At 31.2% G+C, this 17,415-nt stretch overlaps 1 protein-coding gene across 3 annotated transcripts; it reads left to right on the top strand.

Moving 5' to 3' along the window:
* The first annotated feature begins 7,888 nt into the window (after nt 1-7,888).
* On the top strand, nt 7,889-17,210 carry LOC107065222 (WD repeat-containing protein 26). 3 transcript variants are annotated; one of them, XR_016176609.1, is made up of 12 exons: nt 7,891-8,418; nt 9,015-9,251; nt 9,738-9,897; nt 9,994-10,164; nt 10,370-10,543; nt 10,678-10,863; nt 10,943-11,209; nt 11,291-11,436; nt 11,527-11,735; nt 11,823-12,017; nt 12,160-16,866; nt 16,907-17,210. XR_016176609.1 is itself a non-coding variant. In XM_015318702.2 (11 exons), exons 1-11 carry the CDS (start codon nt 8,405-8,407, stop codon nt 12,213-12,215), a joined length of 1,800 nt encoding a protein of 599 aa, XP_015174188.1. In that variant the 5' UTR covers nt 7,889-8,404; the 3' UTR covers nt 12,216-17,210. The 3 variants fall into 3 exon arrangements, 2 of the variants coding, with proteins under 2 accessions (XP_015174188.1, XP_015174187.1); XM_015318702.2 differs by having other exon boundaries at nt 7,889-8,418; nt 10,370-10,528; nt 12,160-17,210; XM_015318701.2 differs by having other exon boundaries at nt 12,160-17,210.
* The last annotated feature ends 205 nt before the right edge of the window (nt 17,211-17,415 follow it).

The raw sequence follows: 17,415 nt of genomic DNA, 5'->3' as shown, positions 1-17,415 counted from the left end.
ACAACAACAACAAAAATATCAAATTTTCTGTTAAAATATGTCGAATAAATCTGTTAAGCATGTTAACATTATTACACTGTAACACAAAGTTATGTTATATACTTACTCTTATATACCTCTCGCGAGAAAGCGAGACCACGAGGAGGAGTGCTATGCGACTGACTTCTCTACACGCACACGTTAGAACTAGTTTGATCATTTGCCACAACTCGATAGCCCTGATAAATAAATATATATATATCTATATATATATAAAAATCTCGTGTCACAGTTTTCGTTCCCATACTCCTCCGAAACGGCTTGACCGATTTTGATGAAATTTTTTGTGCTTATCCGGTATCTATGAGAATCGGCCAACATCTATTTTTCATCCCCCTAAATGTTAGGGGTAGTCCACCCCTAAACTTTTTTTTTCATTTTTTAGACAAAATTTGTAATTTCTATTTTTTTATGATACAACATACAAAATTACATACAATCCTCAATTTTCACCCTTCTACGATCAACCCTTATTTTTTAATAGCCATTTTAGTAATTTAATCATTTTTCCTCTCCGGTCGAAAACTGATCAATCGTCATTTATTTAGTTATTATTATCCCCGCCAGATGTCTATAGGTGTCACTTCTGACCCAGTAAACAGCACGGAGTAGGGATGAGAACGAAGTCGGTTTCCTTTTTTTTTTACTCCCTACACAGTTGTCGGCCATCATTATTGTTTATGCATCAAGTGTAGTAGTAACGTTGACAATTATTATTTTGCTATCTCAGTGTAACTCTTATATTAACTTTTAATCATTCCTATTTTATCAATAATAATTAAATTATCAATTTTGAGTGTATTTTGCACGATTAGTTAATCAAGTGATTTTATAACCTCAAAAGTACTCAACACAATGTAATTGAACAATTAAGATTTTCATAGTTTCCAAAAAATCACAATGCCAAGAAAACGCAAAGGGGCTGATTTGAGCCGCAGTACAATTAAAGCTCTAAAGTTGCGAAATAGAAGATCCGAAAGAACAGAAGAACAAATCCAGCAACAAAATACTGATGCACGTGTCAGAATGGCGCAATTGCATCAAGAAGAGACAGAAGATACACGAGCTGAACGCAATGAAGTCAGAAGATTAGAACAACGAAAATCACGCCGTTTCACAGTCAATAGACGAAGAACAAGTGACCAACAACGACAACAGGTACATCGAGCATTTATATCTGATTCATTCCTGCGTCTAGCATTCCAGTATGAGCCCGATATTGAATATTATGCTCATTCAAAAGTGGTAATTGGTGCTATGGACAAGGAATGTCCGCATTGTCATGCTCTGAAATTCAAAAATGAGCCAGCTGGGATGTGTTGCGCGTCAGGAAAAGTGCAACTACCTGAAATTGAAACACCACCTGAACCATTGAACGGCTTACTTATCGGCACGGATCCAGTTTCTAACGTGTTCCTGAAGTCAATTCGAAGATTCAATTCATGCTTTCAAATGACATCGTTCGGAGCAACAGAAATAGTTCGAAATACTAATGCAAATGGTCAACAATTCAATTCTACATTCAAAATCAGAGGCCAAGTTTATCATAAAATGGGCTCACTGCTGCCAATGCCAAACGAACCACATAAATTCTTACAAATCTACTTTATGGGCGGCGAGGATTCCGGAAGCGCACTTGCCAATCGCGTGAATGCACGTTGTGAGTGTGAATTCAGTTTCCGATTAGATTGGCATTTGCAATGACTATCAACAAATCCCAAGGTCAAACGATGTCTGTTTGTGGATTAGATTTGAGAACACCATGTTTTTCACACGGACAATTATACATGGCATGCTCTCGAGTAGGTAAACCATCCAGTTTGTTTGTGTTAGCTAAAGATGGACTAACAAAAAATATTGTTCACGCTATAGCATTAAGAGATTGATATTGTTTAATAGTGTTACTGTCGTAATTGTTTAATTAATGATATATAATTTTAAGGAATAAATTATAATAACTTAAAAATAATGTTTGCCTTTTGTTATTTTTATATTCCCTCATCGTTCACAGCGCTCCATGCTTATTTCACGCATATACCACATTCTTACATACATACAATATACACATTCTAACATACATACATACTTACAATAAGTAAGCTATTTTTTGTCTACACTAGAAATTACTAGGAAATTATTTATATGGCAAAACAACGTTTGCCGGGTCACCTAGTATATATATATATATTTTACCGACACGCGTATATGAGTTTCATCGAGATCCTAAGATTACGCGTACCTGTTCGACTTTAAAAAAAAAAAAAAGAAAAACAAGCAAAAGTATTTAAACCAAGTTAAACTATTTTAAGCTAGAACTAACGATGATAAATAAACTAACGACAACGTGTTAGTGGGGGCGTGGGGAAGGAGGAAGAACGCTGTCACGTGTTCGTATAGTTATACCTTGCGATGTGTGATCGTAGGTGATCGCTAACTCATTAACGTTGCTCCTAAATTTTTTAATCTATTCCTTACAAAACATTCCACTTTATCCATTTTTGTATTAATTCAACCAAATTACCTAACAAAATTAAACCTAAACGATACCCTAATTGTATGATATTCAATCGACAACTGAATATTTTAGTTAATGATAACAAATCCTTGTTGTTTTTTTTTTACCAAATGAAATGTCATTTTAGAGAATGAAATTAAGGAGTTGGTAGATGAAATAGGAGTCATAGAAAATGATTGGTCACAGGGTAACTTGTCTTCTAGAGACGGTGATGTTGAATTGTGGCAATGCGGTAGGGGGTGCGGGAGGAAAGGGGGTGGTGGTGGTGGTGGTGTGGTACGGCGCTCGCAAATCGGGTACAAGGTAAAAGATTTATACGTGAGTGGCGTTCCAACGTCGGGGCATCGGGTTTTATCGTGGATCGTAGCACGGCTTCATTATTCGTTTCTGGCACGTACGAGCGTTCACACCCGTTCACGGGCCACGATCCTCAGGACTTTGCCAGCGAGTTTCTTCTTTACTCTTTTCTTATTCTTCTTCTTCTACTACTACTACTACTACTACTACTACTACTACTACGTCTACTTCTTCTTCTTTGCCAAAGAAAAAGAAAAAGAAAGAGAGAAAGAGAGAAGTACAACGAAAGAAAACGTAATGCACCTGGTATTTCGTCCGATTGATCGTAAGATGAGATTGCAATGTCCAAATTCCTTTCTTTTTTTATTTTAATGTATTCTATTCATTTTCTAAGTTCTTTATAGAAGATTATCCGTTGGATTTATAAGATGAAAGAACTAGGACGACTTTTCTATCATTCGAATTCCAATATAGCAGATGGTATAATAAATTTGAAGAATTTTTCGATACGTGGAATGTTTTTCACCCTATTGTTTGATTTTGTTTATAGCACATGGGAGATGGAACGAGTATATAAAAAAATGAAGTTGAATGGACAACTTTTCTCAATATAATATAAAACCAACAAAAATATATATATATGTGTATAGTAAAATGAAAAAAAAAAAAAGAAAAAAAAGATAAAAATCAACGTATGCAAATCTCATAGATGATAGGAGTGAGTGCATGGCAAAACGCGTTAAATCGGGAAGCGTGTGATTTCAGGGCTAAAGCAAGAAGAACCGCTTTCGTGCGGTTAAAGTCCAGCTGTGCTGTGCAACGTAAATATGAAGGTCGGAAGACCGCAAACCCTTTTTCCATAAATTGCCTTTCTACGGTATATATATATATATATGTATCTTAAAAGTTGACTCTAAAAGTTAAAGAAGAAAAACGAACGAACGTTTCTACGAATGAAATATTAAAAATGGATGATATGCTTGCTCTGTGTTTCGTCCTATGAATTTATGGATATACTACGAACACACGAGAAATAAAAAAAAAAAAAAAAGAGATAAAAAACAAACTACATAGGAGAGAAAAATGGCACCCTTTGTCTCTTCTTCGAATTAGCTCTCGAGAAATTCTTTTTAAGTTCGGGGCAACTTCGAAACCCAAAGAATTATAATTATCATTCTTTTTCTAAGCCATCCTTCTCCTCCTCCTCACTCCAAATAATATATTTCGATTCATCTGCTGCCATGCTTTTTTCTACTACTCGGACAATCATCATCATCATCTTTTCCAGGTAATTTCTAAGGACAGCTTTTGTAGAAAAGTTCAATAATATCTAATCGATTCTTTTTTCTTTTCTTTTCTTTTCTTTTTCCTTTCCTAAGAAACGATTTCGGATGTATCGATTCAAGATTTGAAAAAAAAAAAAAAGAAGAAGAAGAAGAAAAAGATTTTTATTGTTAGTTAAATTCCTCGTAAATTTATCCTTCTGGTATTTCTTTTTTTTTTTGGTTATACGTAAAAATGGATTATTTGTACCGGTACAACGCGTAAAAATCTACTACGAAAAAGAGAGAGAGAGAGAAAGACCTAAGAACATTTTGAACAAGAACCGATCATATTTACACGAAGCAAACACGAGATCCTAACGTGAAAGCTTAGAAGCAGGTATGCGAAATACAAGAAAGCGAGCGTGAACACGCTCACCACGAGGGATGCAACTGCGTGAAATAAGAGGAAAGAAAAAGAAAAAAGAAAAAAGAAAATGAAAATGAAAAAGAACCAAAAAAATGGAAAAGGAATAAGAAAAAAAAAAGAAAAGAAAAGAAACAAAATATATAACACGCACGCGAATAATTTCAACTTTAAATGCATATAAAATAATCCTATCTATCTAATGCAATAATCATCTATTTCTCAAATAAAAAACATCTAGGAAGTTTGCAACAAGTTCTACAAAAAAACAAACAAACAAACAAACAAATAAACAAACAAATAAACAAATAATAAAAAGATGAAGATGATTTTATGAATAGAATGAAAAAGAAAAAAAGAAGTAGAGTCAATGATTTGAAGAGAAGAGCAAAAGCGCGCTGCGAAAGACGCGGGCAAATCGCGCGGGAGATTGCAAGCGAGTTGGTTGGAGAGGGGAGAAATGGTTTGCGCATGCGCATTTACTTTGGTATGCACTGGTATGTGCCCACCTCCTTCCTTTCCTGCCCCTCTCCACTATCTGTCTCTCTCTTTCTCTCATAGATGTTTTCTACTAACACGGCTCATTCGATTCTGCTGCACGATGTAGAACCCTCTTTGCCGTCCGCTCCTACGCACTATACGCGTGCGTACACACTAAAGAAATAAATAAAGAAAGAAAGAAAGAAAGAAAGAAAGAAATTCTTCAATACGCGGCGCGCCTTTCGAAAGGCAAAGCAGTGCCCATTCATGGTAGCGTGGTTATTTTATTATTTACGAACCTGTATATATATATATATATATATATATATATATATATATATATATATGTATATAATATAATACTACAGAAGAAGAAAACGCTCGCACATTCCTTATTCAAGAGATTTATAAGCTTTTTAAAATATCTATATATACCGTAAAATATCGTAGATCGTAAATTAAAGGTCTCCATGTTTTTCTTTTTTTATTTCTCCACGTTGAGAATATCTTTAAAAAAAAAGAAAAAATTTTCATCTGTCAAACGATTTACGTGCATTTCTAAATTAAATATATACATATATATATATATACATAAGATATCGATACATTAATGCCCTACGAATTTAAAAGATCACGTAGTACTTTTCTATAATCTAACTCTTTTTAATGATCACCCCCCCCCTTCCCATTAAAATTCCACACGTTCCTTACTTTTAATTTCATCGTTCCGCTGGATCATTGAAAGATAAGGATTATTGACTACTACGTTTGAGATTAAAAGAAATATCGTAAAAAATATTCGATGAATTTTAACGAGATATGAACGATATTATTATTGCTAAAAAAGAAAAATATCATAAACGATTTTAGATAAATACTAATAGCTAAGAGGAATGATAAAAATAATTGAAAATCGTTTGACCAAATGAATTTTAATCCAATCAAAAAAATTGTCATCTTTTTTATCGATCAATGAATAAAATAATTCTTTTAAATAACGTAGTACATACATACCTTGTTATATTGCGAAGATCTATCTCCAGGATAATGACATGTCCCTTTGCAGCTTCCCGCGTAATCCTATTAATCCAAATGTGACACTGAGCGACGCGTGCGTTGCTCGCGCGACAGGTGGTCGTCGTTGTCGGGAGATAAACACTTCCAAAAAATAAATATTGCAACTTAATTATTAGATCTAACACATATCACATAACACAAAAAACTGTTTACTGTTTATGCACGGAAAATATATGAATGCAACAATCATTAATCAAACCGAAATAAAACTTCTTCTTTGATTATTCGTCACTTTGATATTACCGTGTGCGCATGCACGCGTGTCTACCTACGTATTTATACGCGTATAGAAATACTGATACATACGTGATGCACGAAAAATGTGCTACGCGAGAACGACGTTCGCATTAATGGACACAGGTATTATGTTATCCAATATAACTCGTTTTTTTCTTTTTCTCTCTTTATTTCTCTGTCTTCATTTTTCTCTCTGTTTGTCTGTTAAAAAAAGAGACAACGTTCACGGCGTAGGCGGATTGGTCGCCTTTACTCTCTTCTTTTCTCTTCTGTTCTCTTCTCTTCTCTTCTCTTCTCTTCTCTTCTCTTCTCTTCTCTTCTCTTCTCTTCTCTTTTCTTCGCGATGAAATTCGCGCGTGGTTATGAGCCGCAACGCGTTTATTATCCGTGTTAAAAAAAAAAAAACCAACTTTGATAAAAAAAGAAAAGTTGGGATAAAAAAGTAAACGTGAGAAAAAAACCGGAGAAGAATGGTAGTAGAATCAAAATAGCGAAGGGATTAATAGAAATACGAGAAAAATAACGATAAACGAATATTAAAAGTAATAAATGTCAATGTCAATGCACACACCACGGAGGCCGGCGAGCGACTACTGCCGGGTGCCGGTGCATGATGCGCGAGTCGATTCTTGTACGAAGAAAACCGAACGCTATCACTCGACTAGCCGAACACTGCCGATTGATATTTTGAATTTAAACCGCGAATGCCTTAGAAGAGGGCATTTAAACATAAGAGTATTTACAACTACAGTTTCTTTAATTTTGTTTTTACTTACCGTCGATAATAATATATTTCTAAAATTATTATCGATTGTTAATAATAATGGTTTTTATAGGAGTATTATGAATTGTCGGTAATAGTAGTTTTATATTATCCATTATCACGAAGACTATAGCACGTATAACTTTTGGTTCCTGACGTTCGTGGTGCTACACTCGCTTCTCTGAAGAAAGCCGAAGATTCATTTCTCGGCTATCCAATCTCTGCCGATTGATATTTTAAATTTAAACCGCGAATTTTTCGGTAGTCAATCTTTCCTTACATTTTATCTCGTTTATTTTCATAGTAATAAACTTTGTGTATACAAAATTGTGCGTACTTTAAAAAATCGATCTCACATATATATTCTTATAACGTAATAACGTAAAATTCGTATCTGTTTCTATAAAAAAGAAAAGAATTTCAATATTCGTAGATAAATGTAAAAATAAAAGCATATTCGGTTATCTTAATTTTCCAATTAATCTTCCAATTAATTGACAATAAATTGATAATTAATTGACAATTAATTCATAATTAATTGACAATTGATTGATAATTAATTGGAAATAAAATGACACCGGCAAGAACGTATAACAAATAAATAAGCGCGATTAAGTAATCGGTAAAAACTAATTTACATTTTGTTAGATTGGTTATTAACAATTGGAAAATTTGAATCAGTGGCAACATCCTATGATAGGTAGGATAAAATCCAGAGAGGGAACCGTGTCAATTTCAGAGAATAAGAATTTGTATGAACGAACGGCAGGGGGCAGGATAACTCGTTGGGGTATCTGCGAAGAAGGCCATAGTGTGACGTAAACGACGATCTAAACAAGTATCAGCTGTGTAGCAGTCATTGTTCGTATCATCCGTATTGGCAGGCGTACAAAAATTCTGCCTTTTTTTTCTCTATCGTGAATTTTTGTTGCTTTATTCGGGGAACGTAAACGTTTCGTAGGGACAAAGATTGAAAGTTAACTGCGGCGTGTTGATTTTCATTAGTCAGAGTAGGAGGAAATAAATATATAAGGGGGGAGGCGAGAAGAAGAAGAAGAAGAAGAAGAAGAAGAACTTTCCCGTGCAACGTAATCGTGGCTGCGTGCGTGCTTCAGCCCCAGCCACAGCCCCACCAACGAACTCGAGAGGGACAATAATCGTGTGAAAAACGGGGCGGTACGCGTATAAGCCTGGCCTCGAGCGGCGAGTCGGACGACGGTGGACTCGCTCCGCCACCGCGCAAAAGGTCCCGTAGTTCTTTGACGACTACTCTACGACCAGCGGACGAGCACCACTCCAATCCAGAGATGGAAAACTATCGGTAACGCAACGCTCTGGTTCTTTATTTCTCAGATATTTATTCGCGGACGCGTAGATGCAGAAACACGGAGAGGAGGACATACCCCTCTTCGTAGCTTCACTCAACGACCCTCTCACGTGTATCTTCTTCCTTCCAGAATCTCAAGACGTATCGACGTCGGATTCCTTTCGTATGCGCTGTATCCCCGAGCGGTTTTATTATTTATCCAAATTATTCCGTCGAATTCTTATTATTGATTCTCTCTCTCTTTATTGACAATACTTATCAAAACTGTCTTTCAAATTTTCACCCCCAGCTCGTAATAGAAAAATAACAAAGAAACATTTAAAAAAAAAAGTAAATAAATAAATAAATATATACGTATACACAAATATATATATATCTATATATATACATATATACATACATATATATATTTAAATATTGATGCATATACGCGAGTTAAAAAAAATAAATATATAAATAAAACAAATAGAATGATAGAGAGAGAAGATATTATATGTCAAGATAAAAAAATGTTACGCTTAGTACGCATATGCGTTAGTATTCAACCGGGCAATATTGCAACCACGGTAACATTTCCGTGTGCATAACAGCGTAATGCAGCAGCAGGCCTCAAACGGTGGAGTTTCTTCTGGACTGCAACAGAATGGAGCTACAGCTGACACTGGGGGACCACAAGCTAATGGCAATGTGATACCAGAGTCCGATAATGACATCAATGGTGTGAATGGGGAAACTAATTCAAGTTTAGGACCTCCTAAAATAATGGACAAAACTAATCAGGACATTGTGAGACTCATCGGTCAACATTTGAAAACTGTCGGGCTAGAGTACGTATTCTTTCTTTCTTATTTATATCATTCTCCAAGATATCATCTTAACATTGTCTTCAGATTTTATCTTTAATCGATCAAGATTCCAACAGATAAAATAAAATTTATTTGGACGTTCCTTTTAATTTCCTTTGTGAACGTTTATCAAGAGAACTGTTCTACCATACATGCTGCTACTTGGCAAGAGAAAGTTATTTTTAGAATCATGAAATATAGTCACTAGTATCTGCTAGTTATATTTACTTCGTAATGATGTTGCTTCGAATGAATGTGTTGGTACTATCTATATGAAATAAGCTTGTAGCAAAATATATATTTTTCCCTAAAACATAGAAAACTGTGAGTTCTTTGTTCGAACTCTTAATACAATGTATTGCTCATGTTATCGTACTCAGATGAATTCTTTTAATTATTCTAATATAGCACTTACACTTTGTTCAGTAACGACAAATAAATACAAAATATATATATATTTTTCTTTAGCCGTACAGCAGACCTGCTTATGCAAGAATCAGGTTGTCGATTGGACCATCCTGCAGCTGCAAAGTTTAGACAGCACGTTATGGATGGAGACTGGAACAAAGCAGATCACGATCTTAACGAATTAAAATCCTTTTTAAATGGTGCAAGTCAGAGCTTGGTGGTAAAGATTTGATTATTTAAATTTACCTTTGATATTTATGTTATTTAATATTTTTTTTTCTAAATATGATACTACATATTAAATTTGTATTTATAGGAAATGAAATTTCTACTCTTAGAGCAAAAATATTTGGAGTTTTTAGAAGAAGGCTTAGTTTTAGAAGCTTTACAAGTCTTACGCAATGAATTGACACCCTTAGGGCACAATACTGGCCGCGTTCATCAGTTATCAGCATTTATGATGTGTAGTGGACGTGATGAATTACAGGTATTGCATTTATATCATTCAATTGTATATATTACACGAGTTAAAATTGTTGTAATGAATAATCTTCGTTCTTCGTAATAATAACCGTATATTCTAGATAGAAAATTTCTTGAAAGAATTTGAACTTGAGTAGATATTTGAAAAATTCACTAAACTAACATACAATTGAAAATTTGATCATTAGCAAATAGACAATTGTTAACAGACACGTGCAGGCTGGGATGGTAAAGGCTCAGCTTCCAGAGCAGCGCTCATGGATAGATTACAAAGGTATCTTCCTCCCTCTATCATGTTGCCACCCCGTCGACTTCACTCGTTGCTTTGTCAAGCGGTGGAAATGCAAAATCAACAATGCACATACCATGTAACTCATATGCAGGTATTTTAAAGTATAGAATGTAAATGTATTGTTATATATATTAATGATAATTATTATAACTTTTTACAATGCATTTTCTTTCTTACGTGAATTTTGTTATTCTTCTATTACGTTTATAATCTTCGATAAATTAGACAAGCTTGGAAAACGTGTCGCTGCTAGTGGACCACAGTTGTAGCAAAGAACAATTTCCGTGCCATACCGTACAATTGCTGAATGATCATTGTGACGAAGTTTGGTATTGCAAATTCTCTCCTGATGGTCTTAAATTAGCCACAGGTTCTAAAGATATGACTGTAATTATATGGGATGTTGATCCGGTAAGAGTCTATGACTAAATAAATAATCTGTAATCTTTCAAAGAGCTTATTACAATGTTATATAATTCTATATCTATAGGAAACCTTGCGAGTAACGCACAGAAAAACATTGGAAGGACATACGTATGGTGTAGCGCTTATAGCTTGGAGTCCAGATAGTAGCCATCTTATTGCTTGTGGTCCTGAAGATTGTCCAGAACTGTGGCTTTGGTGTGTGGACACGCCTGACTGTGAATTACGTGTTAAATTAACTCAAAGTACCGATGATTCTTTGACGGCCTGTGCCTGGCATCGAGATTCGAATAAGTTTGTTGCAGGAGGACTTCGTGGTCAGTTCTATCAATGTGTAAGTGACAATTTCATTTTGATTAAGATTCTTTTTCTATCGTTACATTATTTTTATAAAATTTGTATTAAATCAATCCAGGATATGGATGGTAATGTCTCAGATTCATGGGAAGGTGTTAGAGTTAAATGTTTATGGTGTAGAAGCGATGGAAAAACTGTCTTAGCAGCTGATTCTCATCATCGAATTCGAGGATATAATTTTGACGAGTTATGTGATTTTACAATGTATGTTGAATGCATTTTTTTCTTCTTATTAAAACTAGTCATTGCAATTATAATGAAATACAATTAACATTATTATTAAACCATATATAGATTACAAGAAGATCATCCAGTTATGTCCTTTAGTGTTAATAAAGCTGATAGACTTGCTTTACTTAATGTGGCTAATCAAGGAGTACATCTATGGGACTTACAAGATCGTTGTTTAGTAAGGCGTTTTCAAGGTGTTACGCAAGGCCACTTTACAATTCATAGCTGTTTCGGTGGTATTAATCAAGATTTTATTGCATCTGGTAGTGAAGGTACGTCGAGTAAATTGCATAATGTATTTTATTTCTGTACAAAAATAAAAACATTATGCAATATTATTTTTATTATTATTATTATAGACAATAAAGTATATGTATGGCATATCAAACGAGAGCTCCCCATAGCAACTTTAACGGGACATAGTCGAACGGTTAATTGCGTTTCGTGGAATCCTGTTTATCATCAAATGATGGCTTCTGTATCTGATGATTGTACAGTAAGGATATGGGGACCAAGGTCTTCCTCTCCTGAAAAAGCTGATAATGATAAGACTGGTAAGTCTTAATCCGATAAATGTGCTATTTATGTATACTTTAACTTAGTACATATCAAGCCTTATTATTATTTGTACAAAAAAATAATTTGTAAGAACATTTATTTAATAATAACGTACGAGTTATTATCATTATATTGTAGCATCGCTAGAAAGTGCATCCTCAAATAGCAGTGGCTGGCACGAAATGGTATCGTAGCGAATTACAGCACATCAAAATTCCCATGACTTCATGGTGTTTAAAAGACTGTTTTACTGAATGTCATGCTGACTTTTTCCTGCCCGTTGCAATTATCCCTCTGTGCCTCGTTATCATCAATTTATAGACCATCGATTAAATGTGGAGGTAAAAAAAAATGGGGGATGATGTGGACGTTAGCAAGTATTTGCTAATCAATAAAAAGAAAACGAAAAATGAAAAATGAAAAAAAAAGAAAAATGCTAATCAGATATGTAAAAAATTTGGGAACTTTATGTGTATATTTCTTTTCGGTTTATTTACGGATTTTATAATAGTATTATATAATCCGTCTTACTATATCTCATATTGAACTATGTGATTCTTATATGGGATAATAATTGAAAGAAAAAAAAAGAAAAATAAAGAAACAGGAAGAGAGAGAGAGAGAGAGTGAGAGAGAAAGAGAGGGAAAGAGAGGAGCATAATAATAATAACAAAAAAATAATAAAAAATAAAATAAAGTATAATATGTTATGGCAGTATAAAAAAACTAAAGAAATTCCGTCTTAGAATTAGTGTAAGGGTGAAGGTTTATATGCATGAATAACGAGAACAAAATTAACGAAGAGAGTAAAAAAAAATCATTTGGTTACACTGTTTTGACAAGGATTATGTGAAATCTGTTTAATCGTGCTAATAAAAACACATTGTAAATAACAGTCGTACGTGTAGTGAATCTCTAACTCGTTTTGTATTTTTCATCAGTGGAAAAGACAAGATCTATGTTTCTAGCATACAAACCGAACTTGACGTTTTATGTCGAACGAGAATGCTTCATGTGATATGCTGTTAATCTTGAAAGGTTACTAGATGATTTAATAATAAATATAGTCAAACGCAAAAAAACTAAAAAGGAGAGAGCGCGAGAGAGAAAGGAAACGAAAAGAGAAAGAAATGAATTTCGAACTTTGTATATTGCCATGCAATAACAGAAACTAAATAAACAGATTTTATAATTAATAATCTTTTTGTTTAAGAATATGAGAAACAAGTTATTCGGAGTGCAATGATGAAAAATCAACCAACACAAGTTTCAAAAAACCCGTGTGTATAAGTAAAACATTGTATAATTACGTTTGTATGTTTGTCTTTTAACTGCCACATTTTAAAAATAAAAATGCGATTTAAATTTCAATCAAATGTATTCGAATATTTTCAAGGCACTGCAAGAAACATTTTATGCATGACCTCACAATCCTATAGTAATCATTTTTTATATACCACATTTGATTTTAATATTAAACAATAAAAATAATAATAATAATAATAATAATAACTTTCAAGTCGTGTTAAGTGTATTTAATAATCGGTAAAAAGAAACCAAAACAAGAATTTTAATGGCAGTTATGGGACGAATTTGTTAAAAGTCTTTATTTTTCTATAAGTAAGAGGTATCGCGATGACACTATATCAATAAAAAACAAACTAATATTTGTTAACAAAAAAATAAACAATGATGTAAGCATAAAAACAGAAGATATGTCAATGTTTTATCCAGCTTTGAATATATCTATCTGTAAAAAAAAATGCTGCTCATGATGTCCTTTGCATCTTAACTTTGCTTTGCATGCAAATAAAAGATTGCTACTTTACTATTAATATATATACATGCTACTTTAAAAAAAAAAAGAAGAAAAAAAAGGAAAAAACAAAGAAAAGAAAAAAGGAAAAAAAAGGCCCGAGAAATTTAATTTTGCACACACAGAAAAAGCGAATATGATCTTAAATCATCCCGAAGTGTATGTATAAAAGTGCTTACTTTTTCATAGTAAATATAATTATATATATAAAAGAAGAAGAAGAAGAAGAAAAGAAAGGATACAAAAGAAATGTCTGTAGTTTAATGCTCCCATAGTACTATTAGGAAAATATATATTAATCACGAATATTATCATTTGCATTTACCTCTGGTGCCTTAGCACTTTATAAACTAACTAAAATATTTCCAGCACTTTATCATAATTTATAATAGCATATATATATAAATATATATATATATATATATAATACGTTTCATACAATTTACATTATTATGATGATGAAGGTATAATGTCTATAAAATTGTACAAAAGTTCCGCTCATTTAAATAAGTAACCTTTCGATTTAACTTCAGCATTCACGTGATGATGTTTTACAAATGGCTTTTTCATATGCAGCCTAATATGTATAACATTAAATAGATTATTAATTATTATTATTATTATTATTATTATTATTATTATTATTATTACTATTATTATTATTATTATTATTATATCCAACAGCAAACCATCTCTACATGGTCTGTCTTTTGTACTTTTCCTCACGATATTATAAAAAGAAAAGCAATAATGAAAATTGTAGAGAGAGAGAGAAAGAGAAGTAACTTGTATATAGAAGATATATTACATGTTTGCTTTATGATTTAATATCCTTGATAGAAGATTAAATATTCGAACTAATTCATGCTATTATTATTTCATTAATTCAGTTAATTATATTTCCAAAGTGCAGATTACTAATCTATTACCATCACCTATTATTTATCGGCTTTTTAGTTTGTAACAAGAGAATAGTTTTATAAATAACTATGTTTATAATACGATATGTTTTTCAAAGCAATCAATAGTTTGATAACGTTTAAAAATTATCAGTCGTTTAATTTTTTTGATGTGTAGGGTTTTTCCCCATTTTCTTTTTTTATTTCTGTTTCTTTTTTTTCCTATATAACAAATTGAAAAAAAGAATATATTATTATTATTATTATTATGTGATAAAATAAATCAACGATAAAAAAAAAACGAATGATATTTTTTAATCTGTTGGTAATTATTATTCTTTTTATTTTTGTTATTATTATTATTATTTTTTTTTAATTGAGAGTAATATTTTAATTTGTTATTCGATATGTACGTATAGTAATAAATGTATACTGTTTTATTATAAAAGAAAGAAAGACCAAAAAAAAAAAAAGAAAACAATATTCATGTGCAACAATCAACTCTTATAAACGAGGGCAAATTTTCTTTTTAATTCTTATCGTTATAAATATGATTTATATAATTAAGAATATCCTTTATTATAATTATTTCTCATGTACTTAACTCTAAAAGAATATTAACAGCTTTATCATTATTATAGATAATTATGTACTTGTTATTATATGATAATATCAATTAGTTGGAACCAATTAAAAGCTGTTAGTAATCTTATAATCATGTCCCATATAAAAAAAAAAATGTATGCATTATTCTAAAAATGATTTACGTAATTTATTAATTAACATAAACGAAAAATGAAATTATATATTATTTTTACAGATTTTCAATTTCTCTGATATATATATTATTAGGTTTTTTTTTTTTATAAGTTCGTAAAAGAGAGGCCTCTTATTTTAATTTAAAAAACAAAACAAAAACAAAAAAGAAAGAACAAAAAATCTAGCGTATCGATTAAAATGTAAGATTTTTAAAAAAGATTTTTAACGATTGCAATGTACATCTTATTTGATTTGTAATTTAATTCTAGAAAAATAACAGATACATATTATAGAGTGTTTTATATTACATGAATGCGTGAAAATAGAATTACTTTAAGAGTACGAAGTTATTTTTCTAAGATGAACAAAAATATTCCACGATTTCGCTATATTCATCTGGGGCGTTCCTGCTTTCTTATATTTAAAAAAATAATTCAAACTATTCTGTTCTAATGTACATTACGTTAGAATATAACTTAGTCTTTATAATGTAATTTATTTCATGTGTTATGGGGCATAACTTATTTCATGTATATTCCATAGCATATGAAATATATCTATATATATATATATATGCATATCTATATACATATACATATATATATATATATATATATATATATATATATATATATATATATATATATAGATATATAGATTATATTTTAAATGCAGGTAAATTTTAAATGTAATGTATATGTATATACATTAAGATTTACCTATACGTATATAAAGATTAATAACGCTGTCTGTAATGACATGGCCTAACAAGGCCAGTGCAACAACACATTATTTGCACACACACATTGTACATTATAACAAATAAACTTAAACATTTTTCGAAGTTTCGCATAATATGGGGATATAACTCGATAATGTTTGTTTGAATATCACTCGACCTAAGTGTTAAATCAAATAAACGTATTATATAAATATATTAATTAAGTAAATATTTTCCAGACAATAGCGTAATCAAAACAAAACAAAAAAAAAACAAAAGAAAATAATAATAACTCAAAATATGTCACGAAGGAAACAAAATATTATTAACAACATATTATACATCTTAGCTTTGTGTTTTATATGAATAATATCATCATTAAATTTAAGATTAATTAATAAATTTTCTTAAACAAAGAGAGAGAGAGAGAGAGAGAGAGAGAGAGTTAAATAGTAGTTTAAAATACCTTTTTGCCAAGAGTAATTATATTTTCAGCTAATTTGTTCGAGTATAGTAAATAAGATTTAATAAATAAAATAGGTAATAATAATAAATAATATTAATATCATTCGAGTGATATTCAAAAATTAAGCAAAATAAAAGAAAAAGAAAAAAAATCAATTTTGAATAACATTTCTCGTAAAATATTCGTATATATATATATATATATATATATATATATATATATAGATATATATATATATATATACACATACTTTTAAATAAGAAATAGTAGACATTTTTCGACTATGGATCCAATTTAATTGATAGGAATTTTGTGCGACAATGAAAATATTCCTTTTTCTACAAATGTGTTTCTCGCAACAATAACAAAACAAACAACAATAAAAAAAAAAAACATATTAAATACTTACAATTAGTTGTTAAAATTAAAATTAATTGTATTGACGTAAATGAATAAAAGATAAAAAAAATATAAAGAGTGTAGACGATAAAAACGACGAATAACGAATAAAAAAAAAAACAAAACAAACTTTCCGAAATTATTAAAAGTAACTATATATATTTGATGTATATCGTTAAAAAACAAAAACGAAAAACAATGTACGATATAATAATATATATAAAACTTATCGAAAGTATGATACAATTAATGAGAATCCACGGTTTTAGATATTACTAAATCAATTCTAATATTATAAATAATAATAATAATAATAATAATAATAATAATAATA

Source organism: Polistes dominula, unplaced genomic scaffold (assembly GCF_049000335.1).
Source record: "Polistes dominula isolate Pdom_NZ unplaced genomic scaffold, Pdom_raw_medaka contig_23, whole genome shotgun sequence".
NCBI lineage: Eukaryota > Metazoa > Arthropoda > Insecta > Hymenoptera > Vespidae > Polistes > Polistes dominula.
The sequence above is the reverse complement of the archived record's forward strand: the minus strand, read 5'-3'. Positions and strand labels throughout refer to the sequence as shown.

Bases quoted from the DNA above. Each gene is read 5' to 3' on its own strand.
- LOC107065222 (XM_015318701.2), top strand. The intron at 9,898-9,993 runs GTAAAGATTTGA...TTGTATTTATAG, and splicing joins GTGCAAGTCAGAGCTTGGTG to GAAATGAAATTTCTACTCTT. The intron at 10,864-10,942 runs GTAAGAGTCTAT...CTATATCTATAG, and splicing joins TTATATGGGATGTTGATCCG to GAAACCTTGCGAGTAACGCA.